Source organism: Trachypithecus francoisi, unplaced genomic scaffold (assembly GCF_009764315.1).
Source record: "Trachypithecus francoisi isolate TF-2019V2 unplaced genomic scaffold, Tfra_2.0 Lachesis_group4, whole genome shotgun sequence".
Taxonomy (NCBI): Eukaryota; Metazoa; Chordata; class Mammalia; order Primates; family Cercopithecidae; genus Trachypithecus; species Trachypithecus francoisi.
In genome coordinates, this window is record NW_022681469.1 from 65055573 (window position 1) to 65076695 (window position 21123).

Consider the following 21123-nt stretch of genomic DNA (forward strand, 5'->3'; position numbering starts at 1 on the left):
TTCAAGGTGAAACAATTTATTGGAAAAATAGAGTAAGTTGTTTGGAAAGTGGGAACACTACTAAAAATAATTCATTAGAAAATGTGCTCTACCATGTACAATTATAAACATATTAAGTTTAAAAGATATTCTGTGGATGAAGGTACTTATTCTCCTCAGGCTCTCATTGAGCAATATTGCCAAGTAAAGTTCTTTTAAGTCAGTTTATTTATTGTGTCTCTCTTCATTGATATCCCTTGACCAAAATTTGCATTGTTCAGATCATTTATGCAACTTTGTCCAAATACAGCTCCAAATTACTTTGACTGTGTTCAGAAATAAGATCAATCTTCAAAGCACAAATTCTCTTAAAGATAAAGAAAAATAATAATGGTAACTCCAGCCTTTAAAACTAATAAAATGACATATCTTATCTTTGGTAACTAACCTGCCCCTAACACCGCAAAATACACACACCACTACCATGAACACCAACTTCTTCCACTCCTAAGGACAGGTACATTGATCTGGCTCCAAATGTATGTATGATGTGTGTGTGTGTGTGCATGCGTGTGCACATGCACGTGTGCATATGTGTGATTGTTGGGATTAAATTCACTGTAGTGTGACCAGATATTTACATTATTTATTCGTCAATCTCTTACAGTAAATTGTTGCATGCTTGTAAACTTAGATATCTAAGTTACCCTTGTTTTTGGTAACTTCCTCAGTTTCTGTCACATCCAAATTCATATGATCTCATTAAAGCCTTACATTTGTTTGGTAAAACAGTCATGGAAGCAATAGGTCCCTGGTGTTCTCATTTGTTTAGGTTAAGAAACTGAGAGAATGAGAAGTAGAGCAAAATGTAAGCCTAAATCTGATTTTAAGTTGAACATTCATATACTCCAGGCAAAGGTCATTGATGATATGTTTACTGCCAAATCTAACACCTAGTCTTTAATCGTAATCTTATTTGACCTCTTTTTGATAAGCGACATTTTTGACAGCTGCTTTCTTATTGAAGCAGTCTTTTCCCCTGACTTGTGACAACACTCTTCTCCAGTTTTTCCACTCAGCAATGACACCATTCCACTCTGCAAATTGCCTTTGCAGATATTTTTCTCTTCTATTTCTTAAATGTCATTGTCCCTTTGGATTCTATCCTTGCCCTTTGATCTTGCACTACAAATCTGTCTGAGCAATGTCAGGCACTTCCATAACTTCAAGATCTGCCAGTATACTGGTAATTTTCAAATTTATCAGTCCAGAGACTACTGAGCCTCAGGTTATATTTTCAGCTGGCTATTGAGTCCCCATATCTGAGAACCACATGAAGTTCTTCATGTCCAAATATAAAAATCTGTGCTCATAATTATTTTTTTGTTATTTACTGTCTCATATCAAAATATATATCTGTGCACATGTTCCTGGTCCATGCTGTATCTTCTAGTAATCACAATTACAAAGAATAAAAGGGTACTTGTCTACAAGGTGGGTATCAAAATCTCTGTGATGGGAGAAAGAGAATTAAAATGCATTAAAAAATTTAGCTCATGAGTCATGCCAGTCATATTTGAAGACTAACATCTACGTGGCTATTGGATAGTGCAGGTGTAGAACAAGTACCATCATTACCAGAATGCTCTATTGGTCAGCCCTATGCATATCAGGCAAATAATAAAAGAGCAGTAATAAAGTGAGGACTTTATAGAAATCTACATATACTTTCTACCTGAACTATCTCTTGAACTTACTCTTAGTGCTTATCTCTTTGTTCCTGTTGTCTTTAGGGAACAACCTAACAGGTTCTCCCAGTCACAAATATTTCTCGATCCAGATACATTCTTCAAATTGCTGCTAACTGTATTTATCTATCTTGTCACTTCTCTGCTTAAAACATTTTATAATCCCTCATTGACTACAGGATAGAGTTCACACTCGCTAACACAGAAACAAGACTTCTTATCAACGAATTTACCACTCTAATCTCAAAAGTCATTGCTCCTCAGACACATCCCTTGAATTCCAGTTACAACAAGATTTCACTGTTCTATAAACAAAAAATAAAACCAAACCAAAACCAAAAAAAAAAAAAAAAAAAAAAAAAAAACTGTCGCCACACTGCCTCAAATGCCTGGCCTCCACTCGTTAGTGTTGTTCCACTTCCTCACAGAACTCAACTAAAGCACCACTTCCTTCGTTTTTGGGCTTCACCAAATTCTTAGAGTTCTCAGCTCATAACTCTATCACATCACATTATGATTATTTGTTGATATGTCTATTGCCCCCACTATAAACTTTGAAGGAAAAGGGACATTGGTTGATTATTTACACTAATTGTCTAGTATAGTGCGTTTTGCACAGAAATTATTTTATATTTTGTTGCTGTTGTTGAAAAATGAGATGATAAAATAATAAACAAAAGAGTTATAAAATTGAGAAGATTTACCCTTGTTCTGCGAATAATCCTTTACCCATTTTTCTATAATGTTTCTCTATTGTCAAAGCCTTTTCCCCACCAATCACAGTTTACTACTTAGTCTAATAATAATATCTTTGACAGGTCAATAAAACGAGTTTTACAAGTCAATAAAACAATTGTTTTTCAGTTAGTAGCTGAAGATGAAGGGAGCCCTTAAATTGTCAGCAGTTCTTTACTGTGCTAACGTATTCAGTGAAACATGAAAACAAATGAACAACTATAACAGCAAGAACAACAAAACCTGAGTATTTCCAAATATGTTCTGTGGGAATATGCCGATGGAACATATAGAATAAAGGACTCTCATGTTACTAAAAAATCTTTATAAATTCAGTGAAGCATACAGAGTTTATTCTTAGTTTCCTCTAACGTGATTTGTTGCTTCTTAGATCTTTACTTGTATCTATTGAACTCAATTTTGTTTCACAGCATAGAGGTGCATTCTGTTATTATTTGTCAAAAGAAAAAACAGTATTATAATGACGTTGGGGGGAAGAAACAACAGAAAAGAATAATAAGTTCAAATAATGTCAAAATAATCTTTTTTATGTGAAAATAAGATACCACAGCAACAATGATGCTGAGGTCTTTTTAAACTATTGCTAAAGTTGTTATGGTTTTGTAGGACATCTTGTCATATTTTAAATAAAGATTTTCAGTCATTTCTCATGTTGTCAGTGAAATCTCCACTTGAAAGTGTTCACTTTTTGACACAATTTAATCTTAGATTATTAAGTTAGAAACATGGGCAGCATGTGATGCAACTAAGAAACTGCAAGGAAAGCATTTAGAAGCAAAACATTGTAGACATTTGACAAATGGATTATATGTACAGTGAGAAATTCTGAAGACGTGCTCATTTAAAAGAGTGATTGAGTAGAGATACACTAATTAATGAAGAACCTCTATTTTTTTAAAAGTAAATTCATCCATTATATATTCTTTTTGGATCTCACAATTTGTTAGCTTTTTAACCAAGAACAATAGCATGACAGAATCTTGCTGTGTGGCCTCAGAGGTTTTTTGTGCGTGTGTGTGATGGGAAAACTCATTTACGACAATTTTCTCTGCCTTTCCAGTTCTCTAGGTGTTTTTTCATAATATACATAAAATATTACATGTTGATGTTTAGAGAATAGGTTATAATTTTAATATAGGAATTTATACATGGGGCAACTACATTTTTCTTTAATACATTTCTCCACCTCTGAGATTAACTTTCAGTATATTTATACTAGGGTAAGACATTACTTTGTTATAAATACGTTCTGTTAAATGGATTATGTTTATCAAGAAATAAGCATTGAACTGGTGCACAAAATATATACTTACTTGCTATGTATGTTCATCAGAAAGTGACTCTTGAAATTCATTTAATTGATTGTAAATACCTTATTCTTTATTTAACAGAGCTCATTTATACAAATAATGTCAACCCACAACACAGCTTTTCAGGATCAGGATACTGTTGCTGTAAGGCATGCTTCAATACACTAACACACTAGGACTACTCCAAACAACAGGCATTCATCTCTAGGCAAGAGGCTTCAAGAGAAATTACTGCGAATTCTTAGAGTCTGAAAGAATGAGAATGCTTTTTAGAGAATCTGTCCCCTGGGGGTGAGGGGATCAGTGGGAGACAGCATTATTGGCTAGGACACTAGGTAAAGAATGATCTGGGCTCACAAGTTGGCCTCATTCAAAAGCCATGTTTTCATTAGCACTTTTAAGTGCAATGATGGTTTGTATTTCTGTCCCCGAAAGTGTTCAGAAGCCTGAGGGTACAGATTGAAACAAAAACGTCATAGGTTCAGATGGAAGAAAATGAAAAGTTTGTACAAGACCAAATAAAGCTTCCCGCTGAGAGTATTTATTAACAGCTCTTCCCCTTAATAACTGAGTTGATGTTAAAGGTGTGTATTTAAGAAAAGTTATTTCAGTGGAGACAAATCTAAGCAGAAAAATAATATACTGAAGTCAAAGTATGATTATAGTAGCATTATTATTCCATAAAGCTTGTATTCAATCAAAAATAGAAGCTTCTCATAGAGTATCTGTGCTTATCTATAATTTACATAAAATAGCAAGATTAAAAACTCATTGCAGTTTTCTTCAAAATAAATATTTTTCCTTGTGCTTATTTGTTTTTTCCTCTTTGCCTCATTTTCTCTCAGAACCTAATCTAGATTACAGGTCTAGAAAATATTTAATAGAGTAATAATATAACAAAATTTCAGCTTATTTGATACATGTAATGATATATAATTTTACATGTGTGATGTGCATGATGATAAAAATATAGAATATACATCTGATGATACTTAAATTACTCTAGGTATTACATTAAGTTACTTTCATGTGGATTATTTGACATTATATAAAACAATTTTAAGCTCCAGGGATCAGGACAATGCAATGATGTGACTGGGAATAGCAATCACTGGCAAAGGAATAGCCCTTCAATAAATGAAATAAGCTGCCAAAGATGTGTAACTCACACCAGGGCAACAGTTCAGGCACTGTTGGAAAACAAACTGTAATGTTTGAAAAATGTGAATTCTTTTCTTTTTCTTTCTTTTCTTTTCTTTTTTAACATTTGGATCTCAAAAATTAAACATCTAGGGTAGTATGAATCATACCATTTATGAATAATGGGCATTAACTTTGACTTAAACCTTGCATTTTTTTCATATATATATGCTTTAAGTAATATATTATGTATATATACTATGTATATATGTATGTATATATGTTATGTATATATGCATGTATATATATTATGTATATATGTATGTAATATATTATGTATATATGCATGTATATATACACATACATATACATATATATATGCTTTAAGTAAAACATATAAATATATCTTGCCTTACAAACTCTTCCAACTCGAGAAAGAATGGTTTTATCGGAGGTACTGCCTTCTTGAGATGATTCACGAAAGAAGAAATATATTTTATCGTCATCTGGATTGTAGGTGTCTGGTATGGGGAAAGTTCCAATAAATTTTGCTCCTGTTTGAAAGAAAAGAAGCTATAAATTAAGATGCTGAAACAATCCAGTCATCATAGTATGGTGATATTTCCATGTAAAAGCAATTAGCAGTAGGATTTAAAAAAATGAACTATGGGCAGGATGTGGAAAATGAGATGTTGTATATAAATGAACATGACACAATGTATAAATATGTATCAGCATAGAGGTACTGAACAAGTTCTCCAGGAATTCCAGAGAACAGGTGAGAACATGACTAGATTAAATTACTTGTAGATCTTTTCAGATATGGAGATACTATGATTTTATATTCTCTTTCTATATAATGAAGTTTTTAACCACCATGTCTTTCTTTTCCTTTTTTTCATTAGGAGACTAAATTTTATTTTTAAAACTATTCTTCACAACTGAAAGCTACAACAAAGGGCAGAGGTTGCATATTTCATATTTGAGTGCTTGTAACGTTACTGTTCTCAAACATTTATTGTCTGTTCTGCTTATAAATATTTAGTTTCATGAATATTCTGGCATCATGGCTCAATTCCTCTTTTATCATTATGAGTAGAGGCAGGGTTATGTTAGCAAACATAATAAAAAGCACATTGATATTGCTGACCATGAGGTTCTGAGGTCCAGGTGGAGTAGGCTCTGTTTATTTCAATTTATTTGTTCACCTACATAAGAGATTCTGTTGCTGCCCCTCTCTGCTTCTCATTCTCCTATCTTTTACTGATGGATTATAAATTACAGTTGGTAAAGGCATATACTGTTGATTTATAATCAGTTAGATAGGATGTGTCCTTTGAATTATGTCTCTATTGGTGGGGCATGATAAGATTTCTCTGAGGCAATAACTTTTGTTTTTTTAAATCTTCTTTTCCTAACTGAATACCCTTTATTTCTTTCTTTTGCTGATTGCCGTGGCTAGAACTTCCAATACTATGTTGAATAGGAGTGGTGAAGAGAGGGCATCCTTGTCTTATGCCGGTTTTCAAAGAGAATGCTTCCAGTTTTTGCCCATTCAGTATGATATTGGCTGTGGATTTGTCATAAATAGCTCTTATTATTTTGAGATACATTTCATCGATACCTAGTTTATTGAGAGCTTTTAGCATGAAGGGCTGTTCCATGTCCTTTGCAGGGACATGAGTGAAGCTGGAAACCATCACTCTCAGCAAGCCCAACACAAGAACAGAAAACCAAACACCGCACTCTCCCACCCACAGGTGGGAGCCGAACAGCGAGAACACACGGACACAGGGAGGGGAACATCACACACCAGGGCCCGTCTAGGGGTGGGGGACTAGGGGAGGGATAGCATCGTGAGAAATACCCAATATAGATGATGGGTTGATGAGTGCAGCAAACCACCACGGCACGTATATACCTATGCAACAAACCTGCACGTTCTTCACATGTACCCCAGAACCCAAAATACAATAAAAAAAACACACTCTAAGAAATCTTCTTACTTAGCGTCCGGCCACAAATAACAATTATATGGTGGCCAAGGTTAGAGGGCTCAGTCTGTGGTCAGTGTTAGGAGTTCAGTCTGGAGCCAGGGTTAGCTAGGTGCCAGGGGACACATTGAATGATTAGTTCAGGTTAATCCTCTCTTAACTTTTTCTGTACCCCAGAAGGGTATTTACTTTTATGATCCACCATCTACCACATTCTACTCAGAGAACACAGCCCTGAGGGAAGGGATCCCTGAGCTGGAAGGTGGAGGGCAAAGGAAGGAGGAGGTGAAGTCAGAAGCAAGTCCAGGCTGGGGTTAACACATGCAGCAGCTGCGACTGTGCGAAGCTCAAGTAACCACCATGTCTTTCGTAAAAGGCTTAGGAAATAGTAAATATCTAGCACTGATTTTGACATATTGTGATGTATTAATACTTTGATGAATTTTGTGTAATTGCCCTAGCGGTATAAAAATGGAAACAACCAATAGTGTTTGGTTCAAGTTCCATATAGCAGTATAGGCTCTAGATAAACTTTCTGAGTTTATATCTTTTCTCTGCCACTTACTGGAGTGGTGACTTTTGACACATTATTTATCTTTTCAATGACTCAATTTACTCATATGTAATGTAAGACTACCAATGTCATCTACCTAATAAGATAATTTAATTACCAAGTGAATTTATATGTGTGTATATATAGCATTCATATACATAAAGCATCTATATAAGCATTAAATTCCTTTTTATATGTGTATATATGCTATATATAGCATTTATATATATACCATATATAATATTTTATATATAGCATTTATATATGCTATATACATAGCATTTATATATATAGCTTTATACAACATTTAGCTTTAACACCTCCAGTATTCCCCTAAAACAATTTTTTACAATACAAAAGCCAATGTTTACCAGAGTTCTATAAAGTCAACAATGACTGAATAAACAGAATAAGACTATTTATGGTATATATTAGTTAAAAGGTAAAATAAATAGCACTTCAAAAAATATCCATGCTTTTCCCTCCTGCCACCTCATTGATGTCATACTGAAATTTATATAGCATATATATACAGCATATATATATATATATATATGTATAGCATTTAGCATCAGGCAAAGGCTGATTATATAATAAGTGTGTAATAAATGTGATTTATTATTAAGATAGTTATGGGGCTGATAAGCATTATCATTATGATGACAATACAGAGGAGTTAATAGAAAATTTAGTACATCCATGTACTTGTAAAAACAATATGTCATTATTAAAAATTTACTAGATCTGTATGTACTGACCTGGAAAGACGGCCATAATATATGTACAGTGTAAAAATATTCGCAATATGATAAACCTCTTTTCACTGTATCAGTAATAAATCTATTTGTGTTTCTAAATCCTTGTTTAAGAGGTATTGGGCATTTTAAGTCTTGGTTTTAAATAACTGCGAATTAACCAGGTAACAGATGTGTAATAGGATGATACTAGTTCAGAAATAATTGGATTAAAGGAAAGAAGACAGACAGTATGGTTATTGAGAAATGAAGGAAAGACTGTAAGTAGGAAATGAGTGGCACCTGGAAAGAAGCACAGAGCACTGGTTTTTTAAGAAGTAGAAGCAAGAGAAAAGAGAAGCCAGAAAGGTTTAAAAGAAAAATAAATTGGCAGGAGGTGAAAAAGATCAATATTGTCTTTTCTAGAGTTTTGCCTAGAGCTCTGATTGCTGTGTGTCCCATGTGTAATGAAAATCACTCTCCTGCAAATGCACAGTAATTGGCCAATATCCCAATAAAGAAAGCTTCACAGTAGCCTTTTTCAATAGACAAAAGTTAATGTTGGGGCTGGGTGTGGTGGCTCATGCTTATAATCCCAGCACTTTGGGGAGGCTGAGGTGGGTGGATCACTTGAGGTCAGTAGTTTGAGACCAGCCTGGACAATATGGTAAAACCCTGTCTACTAAAAATACAAAAATTAGCCGGGCATGGTTGTGCACATCTGTAATCCCAGCTACTTGGGAGGCTAAGGCATGAGAATCCCTTGAACCCGGAAAGCAGAGGTTGCAGGGAGCCGAGATCACACCAAGTCACTCCAGCCTGGGCGATAGAGAGAGAGACTACGTCTCAAACAAAACAAAACAAAACAACAACAACAACAAAAAAAAGTCTCAGCCTCTCTGGGTTGGCCATGTGTCTCCCATCCAATCTCTTCTTTGCTTTAATGCAAAGCTTTGAAAGGGAAAGAGAGGAGGGAAATACATTCATGAACTTTCTTCTCCTTATTCTATATTATTTTCCTGTTTTGTTTTGTTTTGTCGGTAATTTAGAACTTCAATAGACTTTTTATATTCTTGATAACCTCACTTTGGTATGGTTTTTCAAAAACATATAAAAATAAAACTTTAGAAAACCACATAAAGTATTTATTTATTTTTTTCTAACTAATCTCAAATTGGCAAGGTCAATTAATTCCATTCAACGTCTCTCCCCACCCCCGCCCCGGCCCTCTTTCAAATTATTAGTAAATCACAAACATTTGGTTTTAATCACTGAGCAAAGTAAAAATCTTTTTTTTTTTAAATCTCAAACCAGTACTTCAGATTTTTTATTTAAATATGTTTTCTTTTAAAAAGCAACTCTTGGTGTGGCTCACACCTGTAATCCCAGCACTTTGGGAGACCGAGGCCAGCAGATCACCAGGTCAGGAGATTGAGACCATCCTGGCTAATAAGGTGAAACTCCCTCTCTACTGAAAATACAAAAAATTAGCCAGGTCTGGTGGCAGGCACCTGTAGTCCCAGCTACTCAGGAGGCTGAGGCAGGAGAATGGTGTGAACCTGGGAGGTGGAGTTTGCAGTGAGCCGAGATCACACCACTGCACTCCAGCCTGGGTGACAGAGCGAGACTGTCTCAAAAAAAAAAAAAAAAAAAGGGCTGGGCGCGGTGGCTCAAGCCTGTAATCCCAGCACTTTGGGAGGCTGAGACGGGCGGATCACGAGGCAGGAGATCGAGACCATCCTGGCTAACCCGGTGAAACCCCGTCTCTACTAAAAATACAAAAAATAAAAACTAGCCGGGCGAGGTGGCGGGCGCCTGTAGTCCCAGCTACTCGGGAGGCTGAGGCAGGAGAATGGCGTAAACCCGGGAGGCGGAGCTTGCAGTGAGCTGAGATCCGGCCACTGCACTCCAGTCCGGGCGACAGAGCGAGACTCCGCCTCAAAAAAAAAAAAAAAAAGGAACTCTTTGTGGCATCAAATTGTTCTATAAATGTGAGATTTGGGTTTCTGAAATTTAAGAAAACAGAGAAATAATGTATTTAATTATTATATTCAAGGAACTTAGTGCAAAAAAAGAAAACTATTGAATTAATGCAAGAATTAATAACAACTGACACTCTATATCAAACCAAGTACAACCTGGATTAAGGAAATATTGACAAATGGTCAAGACATGGCTAAGGAGGATGCCTAGCCGTGATTTTTCCCACTGACTTGAAATGATATTACAACAATGAACAGACAAAAACAACCAACTGGGGGTTCCCACAAACACAGACCAGGGAGGAATAAGAATCTACAGAACTTTTTGAATTTACAGATGTTTAAATCCAGTGCTGCCAAACTGGATGGAATTCTGTACCTGAACTGCCATGTGTATTTCAAACATATACAAATACAAAAAATAAAAACTAGCCGGGCGAGGTGGCGGGCGCCTGTAGTCCCAGCTACTCGGGAGGCTGAGGCAGGAGAATGGCGTAAACCCGGGAGGCGGAGCTTGCAGTGAGCTGAGATCCGGCCACTGCACTCCAGTCCGGGCGACAGAGCGAGACTCCGCCTCAAAAAAAAAAAAAAAAAGGAACTCTTTGTGGATCAAATTGTTCTATAAATGTGAGATTTGGGTTTCTGAAATTTAAGAAAACAGAGAAATAATGTATTTAATTATTATATTCAAGGAACTTAGTGCAAAAAAAGAAAACTATTGAATTAATGCAAGAATTAATAACAACTGACACTCTATATCAAACCAAGTACAACCTGGATTAAGGAAATATTGACAAATGGTCAAGACATGGCTAAGGAGGATGCCTAGCCGTGATTTTTCCCACTGACTTGAAATGATATTACAACAATGAACAGACAAAAACAACCAACTGGGGGTTCCCACAAACACAGACCAGGGAGGAATAAGAATCTACAGAACTTTTTGAATTTACAGATGTTTAAATCCAGTGCTGCCAAACTGGATGGAATTCTGTACCTGAACTGCCATGTGTATTTCAAACATATACAAATACAAAAATAAATAAACCTCTATGTATACATGGAATGGGAAAAAGATACATTTAGACTCATTAACTCAAGGTCAGTAATACAATTGTATGGATGGACAGGGCGGTATGGGGACTTAATAATAAATTCTTAAGTAATATAAATGGGAAAAATACATAAAACTGAAACTATGCAGAAATTATAGGAAATGATTGGCTTTCCTTATCTTCACAAATAGGTAGGATTAAAATTGGTATTAACATTAGTAGAATTTATCGTGGCACTTACATATAATTAATATAGAAATTACACATGCAGCATGATGGCCCTTGAAATTTTAGTGTCCTGTCAAACCTACAAAATGATTGAATTGAATTTATAATTAAAAAAATAACATAATGGTGCAAAGTGTATAGAATCTCCTCTCTAGAGAGAGAGAAAAAAAATCAGAACTCAGTGATGTGAAACAGGAAAACATAACAGTAAAAGGGATACCAATATGAAGGAGAGAGTCGCTTATAAAGCTTTCCTCAGTCACTCAAATGGGAGAAGGGGTTCCATGAACTGATTGCTGTTCACTTGTTTTCACAGTTCAATTAAAAGAAAAAGAGCAGAATAATAAAATAGAATAGAAAGATAAAAGATGTCTAAAAGGAGTATAAATAAATATGGCAATTCACTGTCATATTGTAGAAATGCATGGGACAATCCATTTAGGATATGAAGAAAGTCATCCAAGTGTTGACAGGAATGGCTATTTGAAATGGCCGATAGGTAGGCTATGACACCAGTCTACGTTTCAGAAATTTCAGTATGACATCAATGAGGTGGGAGGAGGAAAGAGCATGTATAATTTTCTAAGGGATATTGATTTTACTTTTCAACTAATGTATACCATAGTCTTATTTGTTTATTCAGTCATTATTGATTTTATTGAACTCTCTTTTAAATATTGGTTCTCTTGCCAGCACTGTAAAAATGTTTTAGAGGGGAATACTGGAGGTGTTAAAGCTAAATGTTTATTATATAAAGAAATTTAATTATAAGAAAAAGAGTTAGTATCAAATAGTGCTTCATTCTGTAATTTAAACAGGAAGCATACTTGAGAGTTAAAACTAAATACAAGTTGCAAGAACAGACTTTCTTTCTTGTAGATTCTGTTGAGGTCCAGTCTTAGAACTCTGATGTTAGTATTTTATGACAGAAGCTCTTCCTGATTTGTTGCCAAATTTGGGTAAAAAGAGGTATCATTTAATCAGTGCATACTTGATGAATTCAACAATTTAAAATTATACCATTAGGCACCTGGGCTTTATTATAGCACATTTTCTCCATTTGGCATTTAAGTACATGCTCCAAAAGGAATGCAGTTTGAAATCGTGCATTTTCAGATGAACTTCTAGCATGACACCAGGAGCCAATGCCAAAAGAAAATGGCATAAACTCATGTGGCCTGCAGCACACACTACTTCCCTTTCTCCCTATAAACCTCTTTTCACCCAGATGAGCACACTAGCATTATTTAACAGACAGTGAGTTCCTAACTTCCTTTTACTACTTCTTATGGTCTCATTTTCCTATTACTATTTTTTAATGTTCTCCTTTCATGTGGAAGGAGAGTTTACAGACAACAGATCACCCCAAGAGAAACTTCAAATGAAAACTGTCTCCATATGTTAAAAATGAAAATTTGAAACAAAGTTCTCATCTATTCCAAGAAAGAAAACAAAAACATCTGCTTGCATCTGAAGCGTTATTGCTCGCTTTCATCTTCCAAGTGGTCACACTTCTTAGTTTTATCCTAAAATTGTAACAAAAGCTCAACTGCATTTGAGTAAACACCCTAGTCTGCATCTATATTCCTATTTCCTATATGTTTTAAGATTAAGTTGATAAATCAAAGTATGGAACCATCAGTCTTCATTTAGAAATGCCCATAAAAGTACTGTAAAAAACACTTTTTACAACTTCAAATGAAAACTGCCTCAAAGATGAAAAAATTTCATCTTTGCCATTTTGTATACTCCTCATAAGGTATTTGCTAGATGGATTAGTATCTTAAGGAAGGAATCAGGATTCCTACTTCTTAAGTCTTGAAACTGGATTAAACAGTCCTAGAGTAATTCTGAGAAGGATCCTTGTACTGTTAAGTGGTTAGCTGATCTCACTCTGGTTAATGCCAAGTGGGGCACAGAACACAATATGGCATGCACACATGTATCAAGAATTTTAAACTCCCTAAGTCCTTCAGTGATAAAAATGGATTTATAAAAGATTCATGTAGCATCGTATTAAAAATGATAATTCTTTAGAAACTGCATCTTAACAGTTAAATATTCAGTTGTCACACTTCATCTGTATTCTCTCCCCTCCCACTCCTGACTCCAGACAGATGACCCCATTGACTTTGGACCATAGGCTGACTGTATCTGGAAAATGGCCATTTCTCATAAAGGACAGAAATGTCCTCTTAGCAAGCCAATATTTTGTCTTAGTCCATCAGATCCCTCTTCATTATAAGAATATCATCATTTCTATAATTTCTGCCCTTACTCTGCCCTAGTTTCTGTGGACTGGGAAACTCCTGAATGACTGAGTCTCCTGAAGCATTGCGCTCTTCTAGCTCTGGCCTGCCTTTCCCTCAGCAAACATCTGACTAGCTGCTTGCACTTTCCCTGCTTTCCCTGGCTCCAGCCAGACTGCCTAGGTCTCCCTCATTGCTTGCTGAACTCCATTTTCTCTATCTGTCCTAATTCCTGCTACCAGACCCACATCCTTGGTTTGCTGTTGCCCTACCTGGCATGTACGTATGGCCCAGTTTGTAGTGAGGCTGCAAAGAGCAGGGGATATGCCATCAAAAGAGTGGATTTTGAGCTGATGAACTGTATCATACAACGGAAATGATACAATGTAGGGGGCTAGATACACATATTCGAGCTTCAGTCTCACCTCTACTTGCTGTTTAACTATGAACTATTATCTGACATCTAATATATAACCAAATGTAAAGTGCAAATAGTAATTCTCTCAGGATTATAACAGTAAAATAAAATAGCACTTTAAAAGTGCCAAAGATAGGACTAGCATGGATATTACATAAAATAAATTTGAATGGGAAGAGATGAGAGATGGGGAGAGCAGTTGGTAAACAATAAAATGGTGGCAATAAACCAGAGATGAAGTAATGAAGCCCTATAGGAAAATGGTAACCGTAGAAAGAACAAGGTCAGCAGATATTTTCAAGGAAGTAAAAGCTCTTAGTGATAGATTAGATAAAGGAGAGGAAGAAGAGGAAGGAATCAAAGATAACTCCAAGGTAACTGGGTGGATGAAGTTAAGAAAGTTAAAATAGATAAAAATTAGGAAATGGACATTGGAGGACAGATTTGAAAGAAGAAACAAGATCTATAACATTCACAAGATTTTAGACTTTAGATCCAATTAAAACAAAGGGTCATTAAACCACTTGTAAAAACCTTAAAGCAATTTAACAGCACAGTCAAAACTAAGGCTTACATATCTTGATTTTTATATAAAACAATAATCTTTTTTCTTTTAATCTAGAATGAAAATGGAAGTCATCCAAATAAATTATTTTTAAGGCCACTTAGTTACAGGAAAAGGTTGGAAATACAATTTTAGGAAATACTGGAACACAGGAAACAGTGGAAACTCTTCGGATGGATGAGCTCACAGAATTATGAGGTGTAGAGGGAGAGAATGAAAAGGCGGTCAGTAATACAAAACGCTAACGAGATGGTGGAGACTCACATGGCATTCAGGTTTTAGCCCCACTTCTACCTCCCACTGCTACCTTCAGGAATAATAATGATCATGATGATATTGACATTAATTCAGCTCTTAAAATTATCTTCTAATAGACTTCCCGATATGATTTAATTTAATCCTTATAACACCCTGTAAATAGATTCTATTGTTAATAGATTCCATATTTACACACAAATAATTTGAATGGACATTAAAGTTTGATCAAAGTCACCACTCAGGAATTAAGCACAAATAAATAAGTTCCACAGAAACAAAGCTGTAATTTTGGTCTAAACTGGGACACTTTTAAGAGTAAAAGAACAGAAGCAAACTGAAAATGTCCTGGGCAAAGTAGGTCATATGATCACCCTGGCTTTTAACTGCTAAGCAGTCTGCCTTGAATCTCCTAGGATCATAAAAGTCAGTTTTTCTGCATCATAATTATTTACTTGAATTCGGTCAATTGAGACTTCCTCTACCATTTGTCTTTTCTCCTACCTTCAATTTCCTCCATTCTACTGGCTTCTTTAATTGCGAATTTTCCCAGCATCCAAATCTCTTGAGCTCTGCCTCATGTCCTTGGATTCTTCTATTTACAAGCCAGTGTATTCTCTTTCAAATATTCTTTGCAGTATATTCTCATGCCCATCCCCACTTCCACTACCTTTGTGGCTGTCCCTTTCTCATTTCCCTATTTTCATGCAATGGCCTCTTGTCTCTCTGTCCTCGTCCTTCTTTAGTCTTCCATTCATACTATTAAAAAACATGCTATTGTTTTTGTAAGTTACCTTTAGAAAAACAAAGTTCTGATTCCTTGATTAAAAAGTAAGCCATCATGGTTTCAAGATAATATTTACAGCTTCGTAGCCTTGTCTCCCACTCTTGCTTTATGCTTCAGGCTGAGCAAGGCATTCATCATCTGTGAGGTCAGTGACCCTCCCCTATCTATCTATGCAGGCCACAGGGGTAGAGTAGCACCCAGTAGGCAATAGGGTCTCAGAAGTTATTTATTAAGGAAATTGTTAAACCAATTCAAAGGCTTCCTAATCTCTAATCTTCTTCATACAGCACTAAAAATAGCATATCTAGGCAAATAATATTTGAATGCATATTTCCTACATTTATTGTATTGACAATGCTGCCAACTTATTAATGAATATGTTACAGTAATGGAAAAAATACTATCGTTTTTTAGAGGAGGAAAAACGTGATATTTGTCATTCCAAGACAGAGATACAATCTTGTACTTCATTTTAAGCCATAAAATATCTTTTTATTCAAATAGGTATCTAAGCTATTCTATAGGTGACATCTAAGAACTTACTCTCAAACCAAGTAATTTCACAAATATCTGACAATGCACAAAAAGATAGCTTTGCTTTTCATGTGTGTTAAGAAATTAACGGGTAATCACATAGTCCTGGATATTCTATATTTGTTTTCCCTTTTAAGACTACCTATTAAGGGTACATTTTTGGCTGATGAGAAACACATTGTTGTATAAACAAATAGATCTGGAGTTTTTGACTAAAGAAATGTTTTCAAAGTGTTTTTCCTTTTGTTTATGTTGTCACTGCTTAAAAGGCACTGAGAGATAGAGAGATAGCCCCTAGGAAATCTCTACCCTGGCCTCCTTCACTAAGGTCCAATATTTATTATGGGAATGAAAAATGCCTGCCTGCTTAAATTATAGTATTAAGTCATTCTGCCACGCAATGGAATAAAGTCATATGTTAGAGAATCATGATAAAATTTGATCTGTTGTAAGGCGGTAGTGGGGAGTGGGGTGGAGTTGGATGCCTTGTAGTGTTCCTTGTATTAATTAAATAAATTCACTTATAAGATTCTTATGTTTTTTAAAAAATTTTAAACTCAAAATATTGTATGATTCTTAAATAAAATGGTAATCAGACAAAATTATGTCAGTATTAATATGCTTAAAATTTTGAAGAGAAGTGTCTTAACCCAAATGTATATTATTTTTAAGCAACAGAAGTTACCATTATAATCTAACCCCAGTTCATTGGGCTAACAGACAGTACATGCCTTGGTCTTTACAAAGACTGCAAGAGTAAGATTGCCTGCTTGAATTCTCACTCTGCATCTGACAAGTTGTAAGACCTTGACCAAATTACTTCTCCGTACTTCAGTATTTTTATAGCATAATAGTTTATGCATATTAAAGAATAAAATAATGATACATCCCAGATGTCATTGTAAATATGTAAAATATTAATTAGAGCATAGAAGAGTGTTGAAGAATAGCACACACTCAATAAATATTATGTATTACTATATAAACAAAAGGGTTTGGAGATTTTCTTAGTGAGGAATTATTTCAAATGTATTTTATAATGTTGAGCTAAATCAATTATTCCAAAATGCATTTGAATGAATAATAATGCACTTCTTATCTATCTTAAACCAAAGGCAAGACAATCAAAAGGGAACAACAAAAAAAATCACTAACCATTGAGCCAGTAGTGCTCTGAAATGTCAGTTCTGATGTAGTGGTAGTCATGAGTAGGCCCAAGGGATCGGGTGAATGCAGTATCTTTGCCAAGGAAATCAGAAGCTGTTCCAGAGTAGAGGTACTCATCTGAGAGGGAGAAAAAAGTACACAGAGCTTTTAAGAGTACAACAGTAGATGCTATTTAACATACACAAATTTTACAGCATGACACCAAAGATGTTTGTTGTTTAATATCAGAATGTATTGTTTCATAAATTTCACATTCAGATTTTGAAAATTTATCTCAGTTGAAGAAAGGATAACTCAGTTTACTTTGGTAAGCTGATGCTGAATACTTGAATATAAAACAGGCCAAATTCTTCTGAATTAATAATTGCACATGCATCAGCTTCCCTTTTCAATAAATAATAATAAGCGATTCCTCTTTCTCCTCTCCCCACAAATAATTCAAATAAATATCATAATTAAGAGTTCTTCTTTAGAATAAGACACAAAAAATATGAAAAGCTAAATGCCATAATGAGGAATGGATTGTGTAATTAGTCTTTACTTAACTGACACAACCTCAATGACCACAAATTTTCTTTGCCTAACCTCTGTTGAAAGGGAGCTTTCAGCACTGAAGTCATTCTTGGTAATTATAACATGTTGCATTCTTTGTAGCTAATCATGTCTCTAATAGTTCTGATAAACAGGAATTCTTGAAAGTGGAAAGATGTTGCCATTACCGCATACCAAACTTCTTTGTTCTGTTATTTGTGTAAAATGCATGTTCTGTTTCACCAGAGACAGAAAGAAAGAAAAGAGAGAAGGGGAATGTCAAGGAGAAAAAGAGACAGAAAGGAGAGAAGAACGAAGAAGAAAAGAGAAGGAAAAGGAGGAGAAGGGATAGTGAGAAGGAGGAAGAAGGGAAGTAAGAGGAAGAGGGGGAAAGTGGAGGCAGGAGAAGGGGAGGACAAAGAGAAAAGAGAAAAGGCAGGTTAGAGAGAAGAAGAAGATGGAAGGAAGGGGAGTGAGAAAAACATAAGGGAAGGAGAAGAAGGGAGTGGGGATCCATGTTCCCTAATGTTAGTCAGGGTGTTGGGTAGGGGTGGGGTGGAGTGGCAGGAAGAAGGCTGTCCCTGCAGGAGAATATGTTGTCTCTTTGAGAGGTAAACCTTTACTATTTCAAGAAACTTGTTAGTCAACCACTTGGCTTTACATTTAATACCACAATGTAAAAAATGGCTAATCCCTACAAAGCATTTAGATTTTATGAATGCCTAAATATGAGAACAAATACATTGTGTTGTCACTGAAATTTATTTTTGCTCAGAAACATATCTTTAAAATTCTGCCTTGTATAAGAAGGCATGAAGATACTTTCTATAGCCCCTGTTTATATCCATCTAAATAAGATTTCAGTGAACAATCAGAGATAATTCAACCTTAAGAATGAGATAGCTAACTTCTAAAGAAACACACACACACACAGAGAGAGAGAGAAAGAACTCCAGCTATGTAAAGTACACGTAGATTAGGTACTGCTTCCATCCTCTTACAGTATTTCCCTACAATGTATCAGGTAAACGGCAATATTTCATTGTGGGCATATTTTTTAAAAATAATAAAATAATAACACCAAAGACATTATTAAAAAGTTTGGTAAACGAAGCGAACTGTCACTTTGAAAACTATAAAATTGCAAGTATTTGAATGTTTTGTTAGGAAAAATGTATTTCAACATAAAAATTAGATCTGAATATCCAGGCTTTCAAACTTCTTTCTTGTACCTAAAATTACTTGGAGATTCATAAGGGGTGTAACAACTGCCAACAATCTATTGTTTTGTTTTGCTTTTTATTAAGAGTGTGCCAACTCCACTTCACAAATCAGAATCACAAACCATGTATCTCATTTTCTGAGAATAATGACTGACCATTAGTCACATAATTTTCAAAAAACACAAATACACACATGTTGTCACTTCAAAGCAAAATCACTAGTTTTCACTAAGTGAAAATTAAAATGTCATGGTGCTTCAATCTTATCGTCTATTCAAACATTTGACAGACAAGTTAAATAGAAAGAGACTAAAGTCATGAACCAAACCAAGACAAAAGGAGTCCTTATAATGGCTGAAATTCAGAAGTCTTGTCGACATTCCTTGGAACAGACTTCAGACCACACAGCACTGCTTCTTTGAACAAGATAGCTATCTCATAAGAGAATTTAAGATGTATACAAAGTGAGAGAAGACTAGCTACGCTAGCAGAAATTTCATGTTTCCACAGATATAATCAGGTTATAGTGAAATTGCAAAGCAAGATGTTATAACATTCTATTATCTGTATTCTATAGCTTGATTAATTTGATTTAATTTACCCACATAGGGAATTGCTAAATTTAATTTCCATACTAAGTCAGATAGGGAGATATTACAACATAAGAAAATCCCCAGACATCTAAATATAAAATATAGAACACTTAATTATGTGTTCTTTTACATTATAAAAATTCAATCAGAAGTTCATTTAAAAAGTAACTATGCAGACACCATGGATTGCTGTGGCCTTCCTTTACTGAGAAGGATGCTCAGTACAGACAAATCTGGCACTAAAATAATGGAAACAAATTGCTGGTGGAAGATTAGTCAAAAATTACTTTAACTCAATAGGAAAATGTGGTTCAGTCAACAAATAACTCTTAGAAAACCATTTAAGGATAAGAACTGCCTGTCATTGATCTTACCTGTCATTACTGAAGCAAAAGGCTGCTGAGGATCGAAAGGACATTTCAGTCTGCCAGACTCCAAATTATGTGTGTCTAGTTTGAATATAACATCCTGTTATGAGAAATATTAATATCAGTGAACTTTTTAAAAATATTACAAACAGTAAGAATGTGGGAGATACAAACTGAATTCCAACTCATGAATTTGATAATACTAATTGAGTATACAGCATGTGCATCATGCTGGACTCCTTAACTTTTTAGCAAACATATCTGGCAAGACTTAATAACCATGTTTTGGTCTCCCTTTGCCCAAAGTGGCAATGATAATACTGAGTGAGTTTTTCAAATGCAAATAGTAATGTACTCATCAGTACATTTAGTCTCCACCATTATCAATATCAAAATCACCACTAAGAACACACATTTCTTGAGCTTCATGACTAACTTATTAAGCCTAATAAAACCAACTTCATCTTTTAAGAAATAGATTTGCTATAATAATCATACTTTCAGGATAATGATTATGATTTATATAACTAAGCATCTTCAACTATGTCAAATGACTTAAACCTTGTAATAGTTTTTAAAATTATGGTAACATAAAAGTGTTCTAAGGCAGACAGTTCATTTTCAAGTTGTTGATACATCTGGGTAAAAAAAAAAAAAAAATCCTGTTGTAGTATTTCACTATTACGAAAACACTGTACACATTAAACCACATAGTTACTTTGGCTGAAACATCTATTTTTATAATAGTGGCCACAGACAGAATGACATTGGCAGACTTTTAGTATTTGGGAAAATAAATAACATCTTAAGTTGAACTTTCCAAGAAAAAATATGAATGTATAATGAAAATGGCCCCATGAGATTGAGTGTTTCATAACAATGAGAGCACTACCATCCAGCAGAAAGGATGATGATTCACTCTGTGCATGCACTAGTTACAGAAATCCTGCACTT

The 21123-nt window shown here is 34.9% G+C and overlaps 1 protein-coding gene across 2 annotated transcripts in view; it reads right to left on the minus strand.

Moving 5' to 3' along the window:
• SEMA3D (semaphorin 3D) overlaps positions 1–21123 on the minus strand; it is a 208927-nt gene that overhangs the window by 56260 nt on the left and 131544 nt on the right. For both annotated transcript variants that reach the window (XM_033193172.1, XM_033193173.1), the window contains 3 exons: positions 20176–20269; positions 17443–17571; positions 5345–5487 (listed from right to left, as the gene is read on the minus strand). In XM_033193172.1, the coding sequence (XP_033049063.1) occupies positions 5345–5487; positions 17443–17571; positions 20176–20269 (366 nt within the window). The remainder of the gene's footprint in view (positions 1–5344; positions 5488–17442; positions 17572–20175; positions 20270–21123) is intronic.